We start from the raw sequence: 22,070 nt of genomic DNA, 5'->3' as shown, positions 1-22,070 counted from the left end.
CAGAAATAAATTGTGAAACTTGCGGCTATGACAGATATGTTGACTTTACAGTGGAATTGAAGGTTACAAACGGGAGGTTATATAACATGAAATGTAGGTGGATGGGATATTATATGCCTATTAAGTATTTAGTATTTACTGGGTATGAGGACAATAGCAGGTTTATTGTCCCCCAAGACAGCAACTATTTAATGAGGCAAAGCCAAGGGAAATAGTTGCTGTGGAATGGGACAATTAATTTGCTATTGTCACTACTGGCTCTAAAAAGTACTGAAAGTCCCATTTTTTACTGATAATTTCTGATATTTACTGATATTGTACTGTTAGTGCTGAGAATTGCTGATATTTACTGATAATTTTACTGCTGTTACTGATAATTGCTGTTGGTTCTGATATTTACTGATATTTACTGATGCTTTTGCTGTGACCTCTGATAATTACTGATATTTACTGAGATCTACTGTTGGTACTGAGATTTGCTAATAATTACTGAGAATATTTTAAGGCCCAAAACATCGTCTTTTAATTATTTAATAACACATATTTCACAATTTATTTAATCATATATTCCTAAGTTTTATTTATTTGATATTTAGCTTCTTTTGAACTTCGGAAACTCACAGATCACATTTTAGACAATATTAGAAAGCCGGTCAAAAATTGGTACTTAAACTTAAGGCAGACTCCACAAAAATTTTAATTTCTAAATGCGGTGGACATTTTTTTTTTCAACAATGAAAAACCCCATAATTCTTAACATGATTATTTTTCTTTTCAAAATAGAGAGATACCGGTCAGGACTTTATAATGTCTTTGAGGTTTTACTTCACAGAAAGATTAGCGAGGCAGTATCTGTGTATAGTATACATACTTTCAGCAGATCAAGAGGTTTGAATGCCGCAATTCAACCTTATAAATTGTCAGTCTGGCACCTTGTGTATGACATTACGTAATATCCGTTTACAGGAATCCATGATCTTGAGAATATTTATTCAAAGAGAAAAGTATTATTTTTATTGACAACAATATAAATAACATATTAGAATGATTTTCATATTCATCATCTTATTTGTTCCGCATTCAATTGATTAAAAAAAGTTGGATAAATTATCCGAGTTTGACCCAAGTTTCCGACTCAAAATGGCATAACGGCATTAGCACGATAAAGTTCTATTTCAGCATCACAACCGCCATTTCAAACACAGATTTCGAGTGTAAACTTTTCTAAGACTACAAAGAACACCAGCTTAATGTATAGTGAAAAAGTGTTACAGCGTATCATGCTTTAATTCTCTCTCTCACTCTCTCTCTCTCTCTCTCTCTCTCTCTCTCTCTCTCTCTCTCTCTCTCTCTCTCTCTCAGATAATCTATTGTAACGTATTTTGAGGCGTCAATGCAGAAAGGCATAAGCATGATTATGTCCCATTACAGTATCATAACCACCGATTGCAACAGCAATTTGATTGAAAACCTCTCTCTCTCTCATTAATACTTTATTCATGCACTTGTATGCGGTTATATGACCAGCGGCTATATAATTTTGAAAAGAAGACACACACTTTAACTGATTTTCCTTAATCTATGAACGCTTAGATATTTAATATCCACGCCTAAAAGCAAGCAGAAAAAAATATTTTGTATGTCTTGGATTAAGAAAAACCTCAGAACTAACAGAGAGCACTCAGACTATACACACGACAGGGTGACCACGGCAAGGTGTGAAAATTGACCACCTGTGTATATGTCTGGCAATCGCTGAAAAGATTCTTTTGTATGACTGGGATCAAGAAAACCCTCAGAACTAACAGACAGTGCTCAGAATATATACACGACAGAGTGACCGTGGCAAGGTGTGAAAATTGTCCACCTGTATATATGTCTTGCAGCCTCAGAATAAACAAATATAAATGGCCGGGAAATACAATGTGAAACAAAAGTGTTTGATTTTATTTTGAAAACAAAATTAGTGATTATGGCCGGGATAAAAACATCTTAAGTTTATACTTATAAATATGTAACACGGTTCAATTAAAGAGTTGATCGCTCAAAATTTAGAATCATTAAATAGATGTTTATCAATTACATTAGGTGGTTAAAATCTTTATAATTTTTGTTTTACTATGGATTGTTCTATATATATACAATGTAACACTGTAGTATCGAGTGGATTGGCGCTCGGGGATGGGATATATAGCAATTCTACGAAAGCCGAGAAGGATCATTCGAGATTCGAGATTCGAAATACGAGATTCGAAATACGAGATTCGAGATTCGAAATTCGAGATTCAATATCTAAATTAACCAATCAAATCATGGATCTGAAACCTGTATCCTAGCAACATCAAACTGTTCTAAATAAAGATCATTCGTACATGCTCTTTCCTACAAATAAAAGTCTTAATAGCTCTTATATAGTGGTTATAAAATGGTTAAATTAACATTGATGAATTAACCCCACACAGTATAAACAATTAAATTAGAAATAACACTGTTGGCTTTGCGAATCTGAGTGGTTTTGTTTGCCCTGTATGTATTTCCCCCCGAACAATTTTAACCCGAAGTGTATTCGCCCCAACTGTGTAAAAATTGGCTCGCGAAGAAAGATCTGTTTAATCTAAATGTTTTAGCTATGAAACGAAACTCAAAAAAATAATCGACATGTCAAAATCGGTGCGTCTTTTTACCCCAATGAACCCCAATGAACCCCAATGATACCCCAATGAACCCCAATGATACCCCAATGATACCGAAATACACCTAATGATACCCCTATGATACCAAATGATATCCAATTGATACCCTAATGAACTTTGAAATATTAATACCCCAATGAAACTAAATGTGTGCATAGTTAAAAGATCTTCCGCGCAAGCGTGTGAATAAACACCGTACATGTATAAAATTAATATCAGGTGTTTATTTTCCTTTTTGTTTTTGTTCATTTTTGACCGAAAGTTTTCTTAATTCTTTTTTTTAAAACCATTCTTTAAAATTAAAATAAAAAATCCAAACCATGGCTGAATATTTAAAGGAGCTGGCAGGGTTTTAAGAAATCCACACTAAAATGGATGATATATTCAATTTGTTCCAATGTCAAATTTCTCTATAATTTTTATTACTGTCCCAAATAAGAATTTAAAGCAATTGGGGGGCAAAATTAAAAAGCAGTTGGGGAAAGAGGGAGTTATCTCATTCAACCTTCATTTTTCTGCATTCATCATTTATTCCTAAAGACGTAGAAGTAAAAACTGAAGTCTTTCTCAAATTGAAAAGAATCAATATGTCTCTTTTTCTTAAAGTTATGTTGAACTAGCACAAATGACCAAAGCTCCCATCAGGACATAATTACAGGTCACAAACAATCTTTGAGTCAAATTTTAGCTTAAAAAATTCTAATAATTTCCCATCACAAGATATGGCCCAATCGGTGAAAAAACGGCACGTAGTTGAAATTTCATTTGTGTAACATGTTGTTACATAAAATTCATTACGTGTATCAATTATGAACATACTTAGTATCATTTGGGTATTTCAAAGTTCATTGGGGTATCATTGGGTTCATTGGGGTATCATTGGGGTTCATTGGGGTATCATTGGGGTTCATTGGGGTAAAAAGACGCACCCTGTCAAAATATAGGTTATAATAAAGTTTTAAACCATAGAAGATATAATGATTTACAACCTCAAAGAAAAAAATCCAGATAAGAATAGTGTATTGTAGGGTATGGCAATGCCATTGTCGATATGAAAGAGAGAGAGAGAGAGAGAGAGAGAGAGAGAGAGAGAGAGAGAGAGAGAGAGAGAGAGAGAGACAGTCAGTTTTGTAGTGTCAAATTCAGTTTGATTTAGAATTTGAAATTGATTTGATTTGTTACAAGCATATATAGACAATAATTAAGCCTCTAAAACGAGAAAAGAGAGGAGGTAGCTAGGGTAGGGCAGACCAACTAGCAAGCTTTAATTTAACGGTGTTAGCGCACCTGTGATTTACATCGACTCTCTCTCTCTCTCTCTCTCTCTCTCTCTCTCTCTCATCACCTAGCATTTCCTTTTCCGTGAGGGGGCTTGGGGTATTTGTGATGTCTTACATTAGCTAGCGAAAATGATAAAAAAAAAACCATGAAATTTTCTTTAAATTGTGTGCGGATGTTGTACGCCAATAATCTGTTTTCAGTATATACATTTCAAGAGGGGGGGGGGGGGGGGCTATATAGTCCTAATTAATTTGTCAGTTATTCTGTCCCCACTTTGTTTTCTCTTCGTTTTCCAGGGTTTTTTTATTTGGCTCGGCAAATTAATATAAAACTTTCTGTGTGGCTCCATAACGATGCACTGTAGATAAATTATGAGTAGTTTTACTTTTGATAAACAGGTTCATATCCGTACTTGATTTTTAATTTGACTCTTATAATCGGATTTAATATTCCAATAATTATAGGGTAGGAAAGAGTAGACGGGACTTTTTTGCGCATATCCTACTGTACCATTCATTCAACACAGGTATTAGCACTCATCGAGTTCGACTTGCTTTCCTTTTCTTTCATCCACTGGATTTAATTTAAGCTATTAATTTTTGAAAATATTTTGAATTTATGGCCTTATTATATATAAATTAGAGCTGCGCTGGTGCATATATTTACCCAAATGGACCAAAATATAACCAAATGATTCTAAAAGTTTTGACAAAATTAGTTTTAAACGTACGACTCTTTTTTCAATTCTAATCGGGTATGTCCTTTAGAAAAATCTTGAACCACACACATTTTAGCAAATAAAACGACAATTGTTTCATTTTTTTTATGGGGAGGGAGGTGGTGCCGGTAAAGGACATGTATTGCTTGTGGCAGTTGTGCTATACTCTCATTTGTTATAATAGGTAATACTACATATTGATATAAAATGAAAGTTTCCAATTACACTGTACATAGCTTCTATCACGCATTTTGACCCGTGCGATAGTTTAAAACAATTTTCAAAGCATTTAATGTAATTCAACCGATCATTTTTGAAATTAAATTTTCTGGATCCCCGCCTGATACGTCCGCCTTCTTGTATATTAGAATTACATGTACGTTGACCATATGTACACATTAACTTAATCGGCTATGTTATGGGACGATAACATTTTTTATCAATGTTTTTGCAGGATATGTAACAAATAACAGCCTATTTGTGGGTTTTTGCACTGATTATTAGAGATAATTTGCCGCCATCTTTTATGCATTCCACACACCACTCACAGTTTCTTTATTTGGTGTTCTGTGTGTATGGCGACAAATTGGTAAATTTGCACCACTCACCCCTTGTAGCTTCATCCTGATTACATTTTATCTGGCTAAGTGTAATGTAGTAGTATTAAATACACACATCGTTGTTTGCAGTGCTTATTTACATCTTTAGAGATTTACTTACAAAAAAAGTAAACATTTGTATGACTTATATGTAATTATTGTCAATTTTGGTGCGGTGGGGGGTAGGGGGGTAGGAAACTACAGAGAAACTTAACTTGGCTGTGAAACATATGCTTTTATTCTTTCTTGTTGATATATCAATGAATGAATTATAACAAAATATATGTACAACAATTAATTTTGAAATATTCATGCACAATCAAATAAAGGGTTTTACTGTTCTCTGCACAAGTATCGGCAATATGAACACATTGGCACCCTATCATCCCTACCTTTACTTGTAGAGAGTAGGTATCCTTCTATATTGAAAACAATTCCAAAAGTAAGACTCATAATAAGTTGTTTACTGAGGAAAAGGAAAAAAAAAATTGTATTTATTGATAATTCCGTATGATGTGATAATATCTCAATGATTTGTTTATAATCATAGTACTAGTGTATCACTGTATGCATACATAAAAACGATAAGTAATGCTTATATTTATTAGTGAAACAGGACAGATTATTTATATTTACATGTAGATTATTTAGATACATGTACTAATCTTCATGCGGGGATCTAGAAAGGAGGGGGTCAGGGGATCTGGACCCCCTCCTCGGGAAAATTGGAGCTTATTAAATTTACATAGTAAAATTTTTTAAAATTGGCCTAGGACCCCCTACAGAAAAAATTAGCTACGCTTATGAAGTTCTCTATCATAACCGCATTTTTACACAAAAGGGGTGAATAAACCCGGGTTTTAAACTATTACTGGTGGTGAAATACCCTAGGGTTCAAACGCATCAGGTGGAAATGCACCAGGGCAAACAAAATCACTTAGATCCGCGAAGCACACTGCATTATTACTAGTCTACTTAGATATTCTGTGTAAAAGTAAATACAAATAATTATTTAGTAAGTTAGGGAGAAGTGAACATAGCATTTATTTGTATATAAGAGCATGTACGTATGATTTTTATTTAGAACAGTTTGATGTCGCTAGGATACATATTTTCAGATCCTTGATTTGATTGGTTAATTTAGATATTGAATCTCGAATTTCGAATCTCGAATCTCGTATTTCGAATCTCGTATTTCGAATCTCGAATCTCGAATGATCCTTCTCGGCTTTCGTACAATTCTGCAATTTCTACATTCATTTATTTATGTGCTGAATTGTGTTAATCAGCTAAAATAAAACTTAGAACAAGAACAAACAGAAAAAATATGCATTGAAATAAATAAGCAGATTATAAGAAAAATAATCAAATCTAATTTTTGTGGTTGTAAAAGAGAAGTTACTGTTGATAAAACTTTAGTTAGATCTTACATATTTCTTTTAAAAAAACGCCCGATATTTGTTTACCGATAATCTTAAATAAATATAATTTGCATGTTACAGTAATTCAAATTAATCTCTTAAAAATCCCCTGCCTGTAATTATCAGCAATTCTCAGTACCAACAGTAAATCTCAGGTAACATCAGTAATTATCAGAGCTCACAGCAAAAGCATCAGTAAATATCAGTAAATATCAGAACCAACAGCAATTATCAGTAACAGCAGTAAAATTATCAGTAAATATCAGCAATTCTCAGCACTAACAGTACAATATCAGTAAATATCAGAAATTATCAGTAAAAAATGGCACTTTCAGTACTTTTTAGAGCCAGTAGTGTGTCCGAATAGTCAGTTAATTGGTATTTCATTATGCAGAAGAAAACTTTATTTGTCAGCGATGCAGAATTTCTTGATGATAAACAAATTAGAGTTAAATCAAACTTTGTATTTAATGCGGCGATCTTATTAGGTCAGAGGTGTTCCGAGTTTAAGGTGATATGGGACACTTCCATGTTGTGACGTATTGTTTATCGAAATAAACAATAAAATAAAGTGTAATTATATAAGTACATGTAGTTTCTTTTCAAAAATGGTCACCTAACTCCTTAGCACAGTGGGTTAGAGGGTTTACTAGGAACCTGTAAGTCATGAGTTCGAATCCCGCTGGGGTTTTTACAATTTTTACCTTTTCAAATATTTTTAAAAGCTATTTTTTGGTTAAATATTGTAAAATTTGAAAATTCTAAACCGGTGAAAAGTTTTCAATTATATAGTACTTTAATCCACATTAATATCGACAGATGTCCCATACCACCTTAAAAAGGAGGGAAATCAAATTCTGCTGATGAATGGTTTTGATGACTATTCACCATGGGCAGATAGCATGGATACTATTTAAAATTAGATAAAAAGGCATGTTTATGCGGGCGCCTTCTAGTGATCAATTTGTCCGTCTGTCCATCCGAAATGGCTTGACAGGAGCATAGCTTCTCTCCCCTTGGCCCAATCTGGCTCATACCTCATCCACAGGGTTCCTTTGGTTGAAGGATGTGCAGTGACCTTGAACCATGTTTTTAGGTATAAGGTTAAGGTCATAGCAGAATTATATATATATAATCCTTGTCTGGGGCATATCTTTTTTCCCTTTGGTCCAATCTGGCTAATACTCACAGAGTGTCTCTATGGTTAAACGATGTGCAGTGACCTTGCATGAAATTTCTAGGTAACAGGTGAAGATCATTTGGATCATGCAAAAATCCTTTTTTGAGAGCATATATAATTTCTACTAACCCCTATTTGGCTCAGACTTCACATAAGCAGAGCTTTTGAGTAAAGAGTGAAAGGGTGTGTAGTGACCTTGAACCTATTTTCAGTGAAAAGAAACTATATTTTTAAAAATCCTTGTCCGGAGTATATCTTCTCTCCCTTTGCTCCATTCAGGCTCATACTTCACCCACATGATGCCTTTGTTCAAAATATATGCAATGACCTCGAATGATATTTGTAGATGAAGAGTCAAGGTCATATCAGATCACACAAAAATCCATATTTTAAGAGCGTAGATATACTCTCCTTTTAGCCCCTATTTGGCTAATATTTTACCTTTACAGAGTTTATTGGTTAATGGCGTGCAGTGACCTTGAACCAAGTCTGTCAATGTGAAGGTCATAGCAGATCTTTTTAAAATTAGTTTTAGACAGTAGATTATTTTCCAAATATGCTTAATCTTGGTCAGATTGAACAAAAATGCATGTATGTTAGGGGGAATGAAATTGAATTAAAAGTTCTATGCCAGCTGGAAAAATTTCAAGTTATAGGTCAAGGTCAAAGCAGAATTCTCTGAATTAACATAAGCGGGGCCCTTTGAAATGTTCACCATTTCAATGTTGTCTGGTTCATAGTAATTTTACATAGAAAATATTCACAGAAGTACAGTAAACTTTACATCGATAAGTTTCTGATAATTAATGACGCAACGAGCACATAGTACGAAAGGTCAACCTTTTGAAAAGCAGTGAAGAGGAAAAGTTGCTCAGAATTATGTTTTAAACAAAATTGATTTTTTACATAAATTTTAATTTTGCATTCTGGGTTAAGAAAAAGATGTTAGTTCAAGGTAAAGTAAACTTGTACCTAAAATGAAGTCAAATTTGTTAAGTCGTACTTAAACACATTGTTTTTTTTGTAAAGTCGTTCTTGAAATGGTTAAGGGTTTTTGGTTAAGTCGTACTTAAAACATTCGGATCATGTTAAGTTGTACCAAGAATCATTCGATTTTTTTTATCTTTTTGTACTTAGGTTTCTTTGTTACTAGATTAAGAACTCTGCTTCTTAGACGTACTTTTAGCGTTGCTTTCGACATTAGCGGAAAACCCACTCGTTGCTTTGCAACGAGCTTTGCTCTAGTTTTCTATATTGTTTTGTTTTGTGCTGTAGGAAAGTGTTAAATATTCAGTACCATTATCATCAGTTTTACAAACAAAGAAATTTGGTTTAAGCTGCTCATGGGATTCGAGGACTCTTGAAACAAACTGAATATACAAGATAATCTATATTTTAAAACGCAGTGCTACTGGGGTCAAGTTTTTATAAAGGTAAGTAGAGATTTTATCTAAATGCAGTGTTTGTAATTCTATATGCTGTTTTGGTCTTGCAAGACCTTCTGGTTGATACCTTTTTTCAGCTTACCATCAAAATTCATATTGAAACTTTAAAATTCTTTCCTCCAAACTATCAATTTCCCTCCCTAAATCTTGCAGGTGTCAGTTTATCGCAAAACGGATAGATTTGAAAGAATTTTTGATACTCCGATGCTTGTTCAAAAGACACCTACGCTGAAGTGGCGTTGGTAGCCGAGTGGTTAAGGTGCAGGACTCATGACCGAAAGGTTGTGGGTTCGAATCCTGGCCTCGGCAAGTCGACGTTGTGTCCTTGGAAAAGACACTTTACATGTATTTCCTCACTCCACCCAAGTGTAAAAATGGGTACCTGGTTATAGGCGGTGAAAGATATTGTCGGAATGTGAGTGTTTGAGCGCCTTAACGGCTGCCGCACTGAGAAGGATCTGAAATGCTTAAAGGTCTGCTGGGGTAATAATTGTAAAGCGCTTTGAGAAATGGTTCGCCAATTTTAAAAGCGCTATATAAAAACTTGCAATTATTATTATTATTAATTATTATTCATGTCTCACATCACCCAGATCATTTAGACATTATTGTCAAATGACGAGGTTGTGTGGGTTTTATTTTTAGGTACAAAAGTGCACAATGTATGCCCTCTAGCATTATGGGACTTAGACACAGGCGTCACAATCATAATTGTATTTGTTTTCAAGGCTACATGGTTTATTAAAAATCAATTTAGTATCTACAAGTTACAACAAAGTGCAAATAACTTTTAATATCAGTAGTACATCACACGCATAAAAGGGTGTCTTGTAATTAATATCAGCTCATCTAACAATATGTGGATATGTAGATAACATCATGCAATAAAAACAATAATCATCAAAGTCAGAACAATAAAAAATAACCAGTCAATGAGACAAAATTGTTTGCATTTTTTTTATCTGACCTGAGCTGAAAGTTCAACTGAGCTTTTCGGATCATTTTTTTCTTTGGCGTCCGTCCGTCCGTCTGATTGTCCGTCTATCTGTCCGTCCGTCTGTCTGTAAACGTTTTACATTTTGGACTTCTTCTCCTGAACCACTTGGCGAATTTTAACCAAACTTGGCACAACGCATCATTGAGTAGAGAGGATTCAAATTCGTTAAAATAAAGGAACCTCCTTATTGTAAGGGACACTAATTAAAATTGTTATTGAAGATTTGATTATATTTTGAAAACATACCATTTGGCCAGAAAAGCTGAAACTTGTGTGGAAGCATTCTCAGATAGTTGACAAATCATACTCCCTGGGGATAAGGTGGGGCCCCAATAGGGGGTCGAAGTTTTACATAGGAGTATATAGAGTTAATCTTTAAAAATCTTCTTCTCAAAATCCATTTGGTCAGAAAAGTTGAAACTCGTGTGGAAGCATCCTCAGATAGTGTAGATTCAAGTTTGTTCAAAGCATTGTACCCGGGTTAAGGTGGGGCCACAATGGAAGGGGGGGGGGGGTCAGATTTTAACATGGGAGTATATAGAGTTAATCTTTAGATTACTTTCTGTTAGGTTGGATCTGATCGGTTCTGTATATCATTTAGACATGATTGCCAAATGACGTGGTTGTGTGGGATTTAATTTTAGCTACAAAAGTGCACAATGTATGTCATCTAGCATTATGGGCTTCCGACACAGGCGTCACAATCATATCTGTCAATTTTTGTCAAGGCTACATGGTTCATTAAAAGACAATTTAGTATCTACAAGTTACAACAAACTGCAGATAACTTTATCAGAAGTACATCACACGCTTAAAAGGGTGTTTTAGTTAATATCAGCTCATCTAAAAATATGCAATTATGTAGATAACATCATGTAATAAAAACAATAATCATCAATTTAAGAACTTAAAAAAAAAATAACCAGTCAATTAGATAAAATTGTATTCATTTCTCTTTGTTTTAACATTTTCTCACAAAAAGGATAGAAACATTACACAAAGCAGATCAAAACAGTCTTAACATTGAACTCCATTAACAATTTATGTTCAATACATAAAAAATGGGGTTACGGTTTTGATTCTTTTTTGGCGGAACAGTTGCACAAGTCATGTAATGTTATCGTTCATAACACGTCAATCACCGATTTTATTTAATATTACTAACACTTTGGTAAACGCTTTTATATGACGATTTCTTTTTTTTCAAAAGTAATAAGCATTGCGTCTTAGGGAGTCTTCTAGTTCCAAAGAACTGACGTTTAAAATCTAAGGCTTTATTTTCTATTTATATTGATATGCAATCCATAATGAATCATATTGACTCACTATATTGTTCCTGTAATCGTCGATTTTAATACATCAGGTTGAGAAAACGAAATGTACAATGTAAATAAATTTGGAAAATTAAAAAAAAAATCATAGAATCCGTAGAAGAAAAACGATAAAACGCTTTTTAAAGAATTACTGCTATATATAAAGAAATCTCACAGAATGAATCTCTGCCATTCAGTCAACTGAATAATAACTGAGTGTTCTAGAAACGTGACTGAATTCAGTCACATTTCAGTTACCATTCATTCATTTTTCAATTGACCAAATGGGAGAGATTCATCCTGAGTCTACTGTTAGGTCAATAAACCAGTATTTTAGAGAACTGCGAAATTTCGAAGATCAAATATCTAGTTTTTGCTACTGGCAGACATGGGGTAATCGTAATCGAGTAATCGTATTCGATTGTAATGATTACTCTTTTTCAAGTAATCGACAGTAATCTGTAATCAAAGAGATTTTCGATTACTCGTAATCGTAATTTAATCGATTACAGCTAAAAAGTTCAGTGCAATTATAATTACTTTTTCGATTACTTTCGATTACTCTTTACATAAACATATTGTGAAGCACTTATTGTATGAAAAAATACTCTTCAAGTGTTGTTTATAATACAATTCATTGAATAAAATTGTTTATATTCATTTTTATGATTTTCCACTTTCACTTAAAATATAAATATTGGTTCACATTTCATTGAGTACATAATCAGATAATCAGTTTACTCTGTGTTTCACACTTCTTTGCAGAACTTTTTTATTATTCAACATAGTGTGGCTCCGAAAAACCACTAAGCTTCTGACAATTATCACAGAGAGAGAGAGTTATATTTTTTGTCTATTTTGCCAGAGAAAGAAACAAAATTAAGGGTGTGTAAGTGTCACTAAGTGTGTTTGTCCTTGTCAGGTGAGGAATCCACAAAACAGTTAATGAGGTGTGACCACCCTTATCATGTTTAGATAACAATTAAAATAGCCCCAACAAGGATCATTTTAAAAATCAAAACAATTACAAGCTCCAAACACAATTCATTCAAATCATGAAGCAAGGGTGCTTAAAAGTTCTTTGCATATTTCCGATGATATTTTTTAAAAATTATAAAATTTCAATCAATTAAATTCAATTCTCGTATTACCAATAACAACTGAATAATTATGATGGCTAAAGGTGCAAGGTCAAGATTTCATCTCAACTCCTTAACCCCCCAAGAAAAAAATACTTGTTTACATGACAGAGCTTTATATAATTGCTTATAATTTGACATTTGAATAAGCAGTGGAAATTACAAAATGTTATTTTATGAAGATTGCAATATGTAGTCTCAAATTTTCATATCATTCATAATGAAAATACCCTTTTAACTCTAAAACCAAATCAACTTGAAGAGTTTTTATATGATATATTCAGAGCAGGTACCATGCACATTTTAATGATTTTTTTTTCTAAAGTATTTGATTAATAATCGATTACATGCTATAAAGTAATCGGTTACAATCGATTACTGGACAAAAATTAGTGTAATCGATTAATAATCGATTACACAAAATTCCCCTAAGTAATCGATTATTAATCGATTACTTTTTTGAGTAATCGTGCCCATGCCTGGCTACTGGCGTCATGGACAAGACCCCCCCCCCCCCCCCCCCCCCCGCAAAGCTGGAGAAATATCACAGTAAAATAATCGACTTTATCGACAAATTACACAACGTAGGATCTGTTGTCAATAGACAAAATATAAAAAAATTACATGTCTATTTTAATCGAGAAAAATGAGAGTATTCTGGATAAAATTGAATATATCTATGTGCAATTGATATTGTACTTTAAAAGCTACGTTATTGTATATTATCTAAACCGATTTCTTTAAGATAGACATTCCTAGTTAAAGGGTTAATAGAAGTGATCTAATTAAATTGTGGTATATTTCATCATGATGTGAAGAGAGATTCCTTTTTTTTTTCTTTGGATGAATAAATATTCTTGCTGATCGTAAAAAAAACAACACATGTGTCATTTTCTATTCTAGAAAATTTATTATCAAGTATTCAGATTTAAAAGTAGGACATAATAATACTGAATAGCGTTTATACATTGATACCAGGACCTTTACTGAATAAAAGTATCAAAATCCAGATCCAAACAAGACATCTGCTGATTTTTTTTTTAAAAAGAAACCGGTTTATGTCGTATATGAAGATATCAAAAAAAAAGAAGCCAAATATATTTCTTGAAATGTAGCTGTACACATTTGAATAATGATGTTGTTAACTCTCAGAGATATACACAATGTCAAACCTAATATTTATATATACTATTTATTTTGGAACTACACCTAACTAAGAGAAAAGTAATACCAAGACAAACCATTCGCTCATTTTTTTTAATTTATTTAATTTTTTTAGGGGGTCGGGGGGGAGGGGGGGGGGGGTAAAAACTCAAATGATATAGTGTTTACGTCATAACGGTATAATTGTTAGTTTAAAATACTTGGAATGACTGATAGAAGAGGGATATGCTATATGCGGAATATTTTTGTAAGATTGATATGATTCAGAAATCAATTGTGATAAAGTGCACTGAGTAAAAACATATTATGAATTCGAGATACAGAGAACTTCAAAATAATAAAATTTGATCGGCATACCTGATTGAACTGCTGGTTTCACTGACGAAGCGAAGAAAACCCGATAAAAATTTAAAAAAAATATATATAAAAAAGAATAAAATGTAAATTCAGACACATCAAAAGGCTGAACAAAATGATTTGATGGTTTGTACTCTTAAAATAAATTTATACAAAATTATATAAAATTAATCAACCACATTCATCTTTGTGAGCAAATGTTTCCCGTCCAGTTGGCATTCTAATTTGATCAAAGTTTTTATAAGAGGTTACGGTATTTTCCACCTAGTAAATAGATTGCATTGTTTTTTTATGTATGGACTTTTCACTCCTAGATTAGGTCCAATCATCATTCGTTATATATATGTAGTACGTACATACATCTTTCAAATTATAATTCATCCAAATAAATGCATTTATACATGCTGAAATAATATACTTATTAAATGAAATTCCACATTAGTATTGCTTTTAACTTTACCAATACAAATTTTATTATTTTGAAGTTCTCTGTATCTCGAATTCATAATATGTTTTTACTAAGTGCACTTTATCACAATTGATTTCTAATAATTAAATTATTGTAGACTCTATATAATTATCCCTACCGAGCTCAAAATCAACTGATAATCCGAAAACCGACTGACATTGTCCGACATCTAGATCGCATTGACTGTACCTCACTGTACCTTTCACAGGCTCCCATTGTACGTTACTATATCCCATTGTACATTTCTTCTGACCAGCACAGTACCCCACAGCACATTAAAGTACAGTTCTACTGACCAACAGTGTACCCCACTAATTGATACTGTACATTGCACTGAACAACACTGTACCCATCTTTTCTAAATATTTGAAATATCTCATATAATACCTACAAAATCTTTCTTAAAATTATCAAATTGATATTCTGAATATTTAATTTGAATGCAGTAGTTTATTGCTTTTTAATTATTACAGTTGAATCTTTAGATTTCTAAAATTATATGTTTCTGAAAAAAGTTACCCGGGGAAGACCTAATTTTACATTTTGTTTCGGATTTGAAAAACTACATAATTTTCAGCCACTAAGTACCAGCCAATTAACACATAATCAATAAAAAATATGCAAGCTTGTTCTTTGCGTACCATATCCAGAACGAATGGCGATTGGTTAAAGAGAAAAATAGGGAAGGGATGAATTTCAAAAATATTTAATCTCTAATATGATTTTAAGTTTAAAAAGACATCAAAAATGATGGGAAAAAAAAATATTCAATTTATTCAAAATTGTTAATAATATTTTTATTTCATTTTTATTAAATATTTTGAATATCAAAGATGCTCCTATTAACACATTACGTAGTATCTTGAAAAAGATGTAAGACTTACATTATAGAAGATTGGTAATTTCGACTTTAAAACCGTTTATCAACTCAAGGTATATACATGTATATTATACACAGATACTGTCTTTTTTTTCTCTCTGTGAAGTTAAACTTAAAAGATATTATGTTGTTTTAACCGGTTATCTTAAGTTTCTAATTCAAGTAAACAACAAATTCTAAAATATTTCTTTTTTGTACAAAAAACTCAATATATGTCAATTTAATCATATTAAATTCATTCTACAGAGCTAGATTTGGAAATCGACAGTAGCAAGATCTGATTTTAATTAAATATGTCGTTATATTGTGTTTGCTTTAATTGGACTCCGATTTTCAATCAATGCAACAATCTTGAAAAAAAAAGGGGGGGGGGGTAGGCTTGGTTAATCAGGTCTTGGACATCTCTGTCCTCAACCCCATGCAGAAAACATATATACGAGGTTCAATCAAATAATACGATGACAATGTGGCTGTCTGTTTCATACTTTTCATTAAAGTCATCTCTATCAAATTAATTAATGCATCAATAAATATTTTATTGATATACGAAGTTTCATTCCATTTGATGAAAAGGTATTTTTGTTTAAATTCAATATGTTTTGTCACCACGGCGCACGGTAACGTTGAGAACAGGACGTAAAAATGACGCATCCACAGTTCATAGAAATATCTAAACTTTATATAATTCTGAGTCTTTTGTCCTTTTCACGATACAGTTTAAATCGGCACCACATCACTTGACATATAATTTGTTCACATTTGTTCAAAAATCATAAGTTAGTCCTTCGAAGTTTTTTCTTTTTTTTTTTTTTCCACCGCATGTCTCTTCATTTACATTAAGAAAATACCTGAATGTCAGATGACGGTGTTTATTTTTTTTTAATAAATATTCACAGATATTCTACTCTCTTTCGTACAGTTTGGTGTTCAAAATATATTTACAACATCCCCCATAAAATGTTTTTGAGTGATATACAAATGTGCAAATAATTTTTGACTTATTTTTACCTTCATTGAGCATTTTCACAGTTTTTATCGGCTTTTTCCAGAGTTAGATCTATACTTTCAAAACTTTTTTCGTTGCGCCGTGACGTCCGGCGACGTCAATGTTTTTAGTCAATTTTAACAAGGACTTAAAGTCTTTAGTTACTGATATATATTCAACAAATCTATATATCCAATCATTATTTGGTACATAGATTAATATTACATTTTTCAATTTTAGGTCCCAATATTACTTGGTTTTACGTCCAATTTATTGAGATATTACTTTCTCAACATTATATGGTGTATTGTTGACAGAGCACCAAGTTTGACCGTGCGTCGTTTCCTCATTTTTTGCAGGATTAGATTCTAAAAAATGTCTTAGATATAAAGGAAGATATGATCGTTTTCAATTTCAAATTGTTTAAACAATTGCTAAATTACGCCATCTAAATCTAGTAATAATATGACGTGAAATAAAATAGCTATGGCAAAAGTCTTCGTATTTTTTAATTGACCCTCGTATTCTTATTAATAAAAACAATTTTTGTAGGCAATAGGGAAAAAACAATTCCATATGGAGATTGGTTAAAAATGTGCGTTTAAACATAGAGATCATTTTTATAAATCATACCTTACAATATTTTTTAACAATTCAGCGCGGATTTTATGTAGCGTATTTCTGAATGTGCCTATTCTAACACATGTGTAAATGGTTATTGGGTGCCTATATGATTTAGCGGAAACAGGCTTCGGCAAACGATGCTAAAACGAATATACGAGAAATTAAATAGGTTTACATAATACCAATGTATAACCATGTTTATTTGCATGATCGTATAATCATGATTAATAATTTTCGAATGTCGTGACGTTGAACATATTACTATTACGTCAAATTACACACCGGTAATAAAATCTGCTAGTAGTTTTATGTTTGTTTAATGTTCTCAGCTTTGTTAAGAACGATATCATATCTCTACCACGTGTGATTTAGATAAAAAATTGCATAAGCCCACCTCTTATTCATGAGTTTTTACTAGATATTGTTTTTTGGTAATTAACAAACATCTACCAAAATTAATATGATCAATTATTGGGATAGATTGTTTCAAGATAGGTGTACTGAAAACATCAACTATTTTTTATACCTCGCGAAATCATGAAATTCTTAAACCGTCTATTGACGTTTCGAGGTTGACTACGTCACATCGGCGCTTGCAGCTGTGATCAGAATAAACATGTGGACTTCAGTGATGCATCTGGAAATTTAACTTATCTACAACCAACCTGGACGGTAATCGGCATAAAACTAAATAAAACAATAAATAAAAATAAAATAAAAATAGAACTGAATTCAATTAAATAAGGTAGGATTTATAACTATGTAATTTCCCTAGATATTATTATATATAATATATATTATTTTTATATTATTTAATACTGTAGGATGAAACAGAGATGAATTTAAGCGAAATTCCTCGGCTTAAATTTTGTTTACTTGTTTACATTTGTTTTTCATGTAATATTGTGTTTAAACATCAGTTTGTTGACTCGGATAAATGAATAAAAAAGAGTATTGCGACTCATTGTAGCTTTTAACTTGTCTCATACCGCGATATTATAGATTGCTATCCCTCCATGTTCAAAGAAAACAATGGAAAGTCCAAACACTGTGTGTGCTAGCACTACAAAGATTATTGTGAGGATCTGTATTGTTGTAAAAGTAAATCGAAATGTGTTATTTCATTTAGCCTTACATGTATCTTATGAAGATTACATGAATGAATAGACAAAATTAAAAAGTTGTTCAAACAGAATTTCCACACATTTTAAAAAAATAAACATCTTATTATGTTTGTTGTGATGTAAATTAAATCAAAACTGCTATAAGTATGTACAATACTTGAGAAAGTTTTCATTTCCTGTCATGTTTAGCACAATAGTTTGCTAATTATGACTTATCATTCATTTTCAGGGTTATTTAAGCAGTGAATGGTCCACTGGAGATACTTTTTGGGGGTGGTGATAAAAAGTAGGTTCTCTAATAATATTTATTTTACTCACTAACTTCATGTATACTTGGACTTTTTTTTATCATATTACTATATAATGTAACCTATCATAATATTAATTTTTTGATTGATACCTATTGAAATTAAATTTGAAATTTATAAATATTCATCATTTCAGGCATTGATTTTCTATCAACTGCACTCCCTCTTAATATATAAAAAAGAAGAAAACAACATATATTGTGCAAGAAGAATGGTCAATTTCCATAAATTCCACATCATGACTGAATAATACTGAAAATCATAAAACACTAGTCTTGTTGAACAGTTTGTCACAGTAGTGCAATCTCTATAGTATTTGTCAAGTTGATTATTATAATAAATTCTTGATAAATATGTATTTTTCTTGCTTTCTTTATTTATTACAGAAATATTAACTATAATAATAAGTAACATGATCAGATAAAAAAGAATTTATTATTTATTTACCAGCAAAATAACTTCATACTTTACCTTATCAAGGCAGAAGATGAATTATGTTTTTCCCATTTCAACAATTTGGTAATGATGACTGGTGTGAACAGAAACAACATTCTGACATCATTTTAGTAAAACTCGCAGTTTTGAATTATTTTCTGAATGAAAATTAAAATCATGATCTTAGTCAGTGTTGCGTTTGAATTTCACGCAAGTGAGGCTGAAAGGGAAATTGGCCAAATAAAATGCAGTAGTGCAAGGGCATACACTTTCTCAATTATATTGAAAATTTACATGTCTTACCATTATATCCCCATCTATACTACTATATTAAAATAATAGACTCGAATTGTTGGGCTTTAATACCGAGAAATCGGAAGAGTACTGTCTTTTGGTTTGTATTTTTTAAACATTATTGGTATATGAAGATTGCCAATTTGTTTTTATCTTTTCTTTATCAAGCTTCGCTAATTAATAATCAAGAAAATTCCTTTAAAAAACCCGGGAATCATCTGGATATTTGGACTTCACAATCTTGCACATGCGCATTACATTCATGCTAAATCACGGAAGGCCCTTTAGTTTATGTTTCCACAATATCGCATTTGCATGGATAAACTCAGAGACGATATTACAAATACGTGTAAATTTTCATTAAAAACTTGTCATATATTCTTCAAAGGAAATACAATACGGGAGATAAGTCTAACTCGGTGCATTTAATATCGACATGGTGTGTAAATTCGAAGCCAGTAAAAACTTCGGTGAAAAGTGTTGTATATGAATTGAATTTTTAGATGAGAGGTATTTACAGCTTCAAAATTGTTTGTTATGAATAATTTGACTGTTATTTTCAATGCACTGGCATTAATTTTCTTCAAAATCGAAGATTTGATTGGTCAATCACGTTAGGGTAAATAGAAATATTTTTTTATTGTCCGTAGTTCATGACTAATTTACGTGTAAAGACCTTATTTATATTTGGTTACCATGTTAAAACATCCTTGTTGTAATGCTTGTTGTTATTCTATACATTATAGGTTTCTGTAAAATAAATACCAAACGAAAAACGTTCACATTAAGTTTTCATTTTTTTTTCCTTTCCAAGTCTTTTGCGGACATTACACTAGTAAAAGAACGTTTTGTTTTATTTGCAAAACAACTCAACATGATGCATGATGTCCTTTTAAGATATGAATAAGAAAGGCCATTATTGAACAAGAGATATTTACAAGTATTCATGTGATTTTTAATTTCAGTTAATGAAAAACGTACCGAATATCGGTCTGATTTATGCGGCTTAACCCCTTTTTAAACAAAAAAGGCTTAAGTGCGATGTTTTTTTTTATTTCAACTGCAATGTTAAAAAACAATGTAATATTATTTCGCTAAACTGGTAACACAATGGTTTATATGATACATTTGTATAATTATTTGTGTTGAATTCAAAAGGCAGCAAACTGCATGTGCGTTGGAAAACTATATTTTTTGTATTTTTGTTGTGGCACAAAAAAAGAAGCTGATCCAGAGAAGTAATTCAAAGCAAACAGTTTGTAATATAAAGTTGTATACATCAAAAGCCATACACAAGGAACATGTAATTGCAAAATGTAACATCTTTTATATTTATGTTCAGTAGCTTTCATGTCAATATATCAATAACTATTAGAAAGAAGCTAATCTAAAACTGCGTGACTGAATAGATGTAAATGCATGCAATAGAGTCGAGTACATTAGTTATGAATCTAAATACCTTTGGAATTAAAAAGAATAACAAAAACAATTCACAAAGTATAAAAAAGTATCAATTAAATTGAAACAATGGATCTTAACCTACGATCCAATCCACTTGGTAATTTTCTATGGTAGCCGGAAGTGACGAGTGTTCCCCAACCTTCCACCAGGCCAGCCGCTGGTTTCCATTCGTTGACGTCAATGTAAATCTCCAATAGGCAGGGGACTTAAACCGCCTCGGAATTATTCCACTTCCGTTTTCATCGCCGATATACCTGATAGACTGTACTGCAACTTCCGAGTTTTGAATGGCTATATTGTCTGCCTCTATGATACGGTAAGAGTTGTCTCCCTCATAAACAACTAAACGAAGCGGAGATCCCCGTTGTAGAGAAGTAATCAGGTTAGCTTTAGATCCATATTTAGCAATGCCAGAGCTAGAAGTGGTCAGGACCTTTGACCAGGGTCTAGACTCAACAAACCACGTGATGGATTTTTTGTCATTCGAACTCAATTTGTTGATGATGCTTCCAATATCGTACCTCACTGTTTCGACATCGCCTGTTGTTGAGGCAATTTGCCAGATCCAATTGACATTAGTTGGAATGTTATATGCAGAAGTTTTAGAAAATTGTCCTAAAAGTTGAGCTGAAACCTGACCATTCCTTACATAAAGATTATCTGCATCCGTTATATACGAATTGATTTTAACTCGGACTCTTTTGCCAGCTAAAACAGATTCAACAAGCAGGTCTAAGGACCCGTGTAATCCACGTCCAAAAGTGTCGTGACTGTATACCTGTGTCCAGCAATCGTCCACAAGCCACACCATTGAGCCAAAATCCTAAAAAGTGTTCAGCTTAGTGTGCTGGCCAACGTACCACTGAGAGGTTGGAATTGTGCCTGTAGTTGACCATGTCGTCAACAACCAAAACACTCTAGTTGGGAACTCATATTCCTCGCCTAGTTTAATTTGTCCTAAACGCCATGGGTATTGTCCATGTACATCCAAGCTGTTAGACACTTCAATTGTTGTCAGTCTGGTCATAAATCCAGTTTCTGGTTTTAAAACTTTAACACTAGCGCCATTGTTAACTGCATTTAACAACACAGATTTGTCTCCACATGTTCGAACCCCGGACAGCGTATTACAGTAGACAGGTTTTTCAGCAGCGCATGATCTACATTAAAATGTAGGTAAGTA

General features: G+C 32.4%; 1 protein-coding gene across 1 annotated transcript in view; it reads right to left on the bottom strand.

Annotated features, from left to right (window-relative positions):
- The window catches only part of LOC128169394 (laminin subunit alpha-3-like), a 45,909-nt gene that overhangs the window by 20,601 nt on the left and 3,238 nt on the right, over nucleotides 1-22,070 (bottom strand). The window contains 1 exon segment of the mRNA XM_052835545.1: nucleotides 20,966-22,047. Within this exon segment, the coding sequence (XP_052691505.1) occupies nucleotides 20,966-22,047 (1,082 nt within the window).

The sequence above is a fragment of the Crassostrea angulata genome, unplaced genomic scaffold (genome assembly GCF_025612915.1).
Source record: "Crassostrea angulata isolate pt1a10 unplaced genomic scaffold, ASM2561291v2 HiC_scaffold_126, whole genome shotgun sequence".
Lineage (NCBI taxonomy): Eukaryota > Metazoa > Mollusca > Bivalvia > Ostreida > Ostreidae > Magallana > Magallana angulata.
The sequence above is the reverse complement of the archived record's forward strand: the minus strand, read 5'-3'. Positions and strand labels throughout refer to the sequence as shown.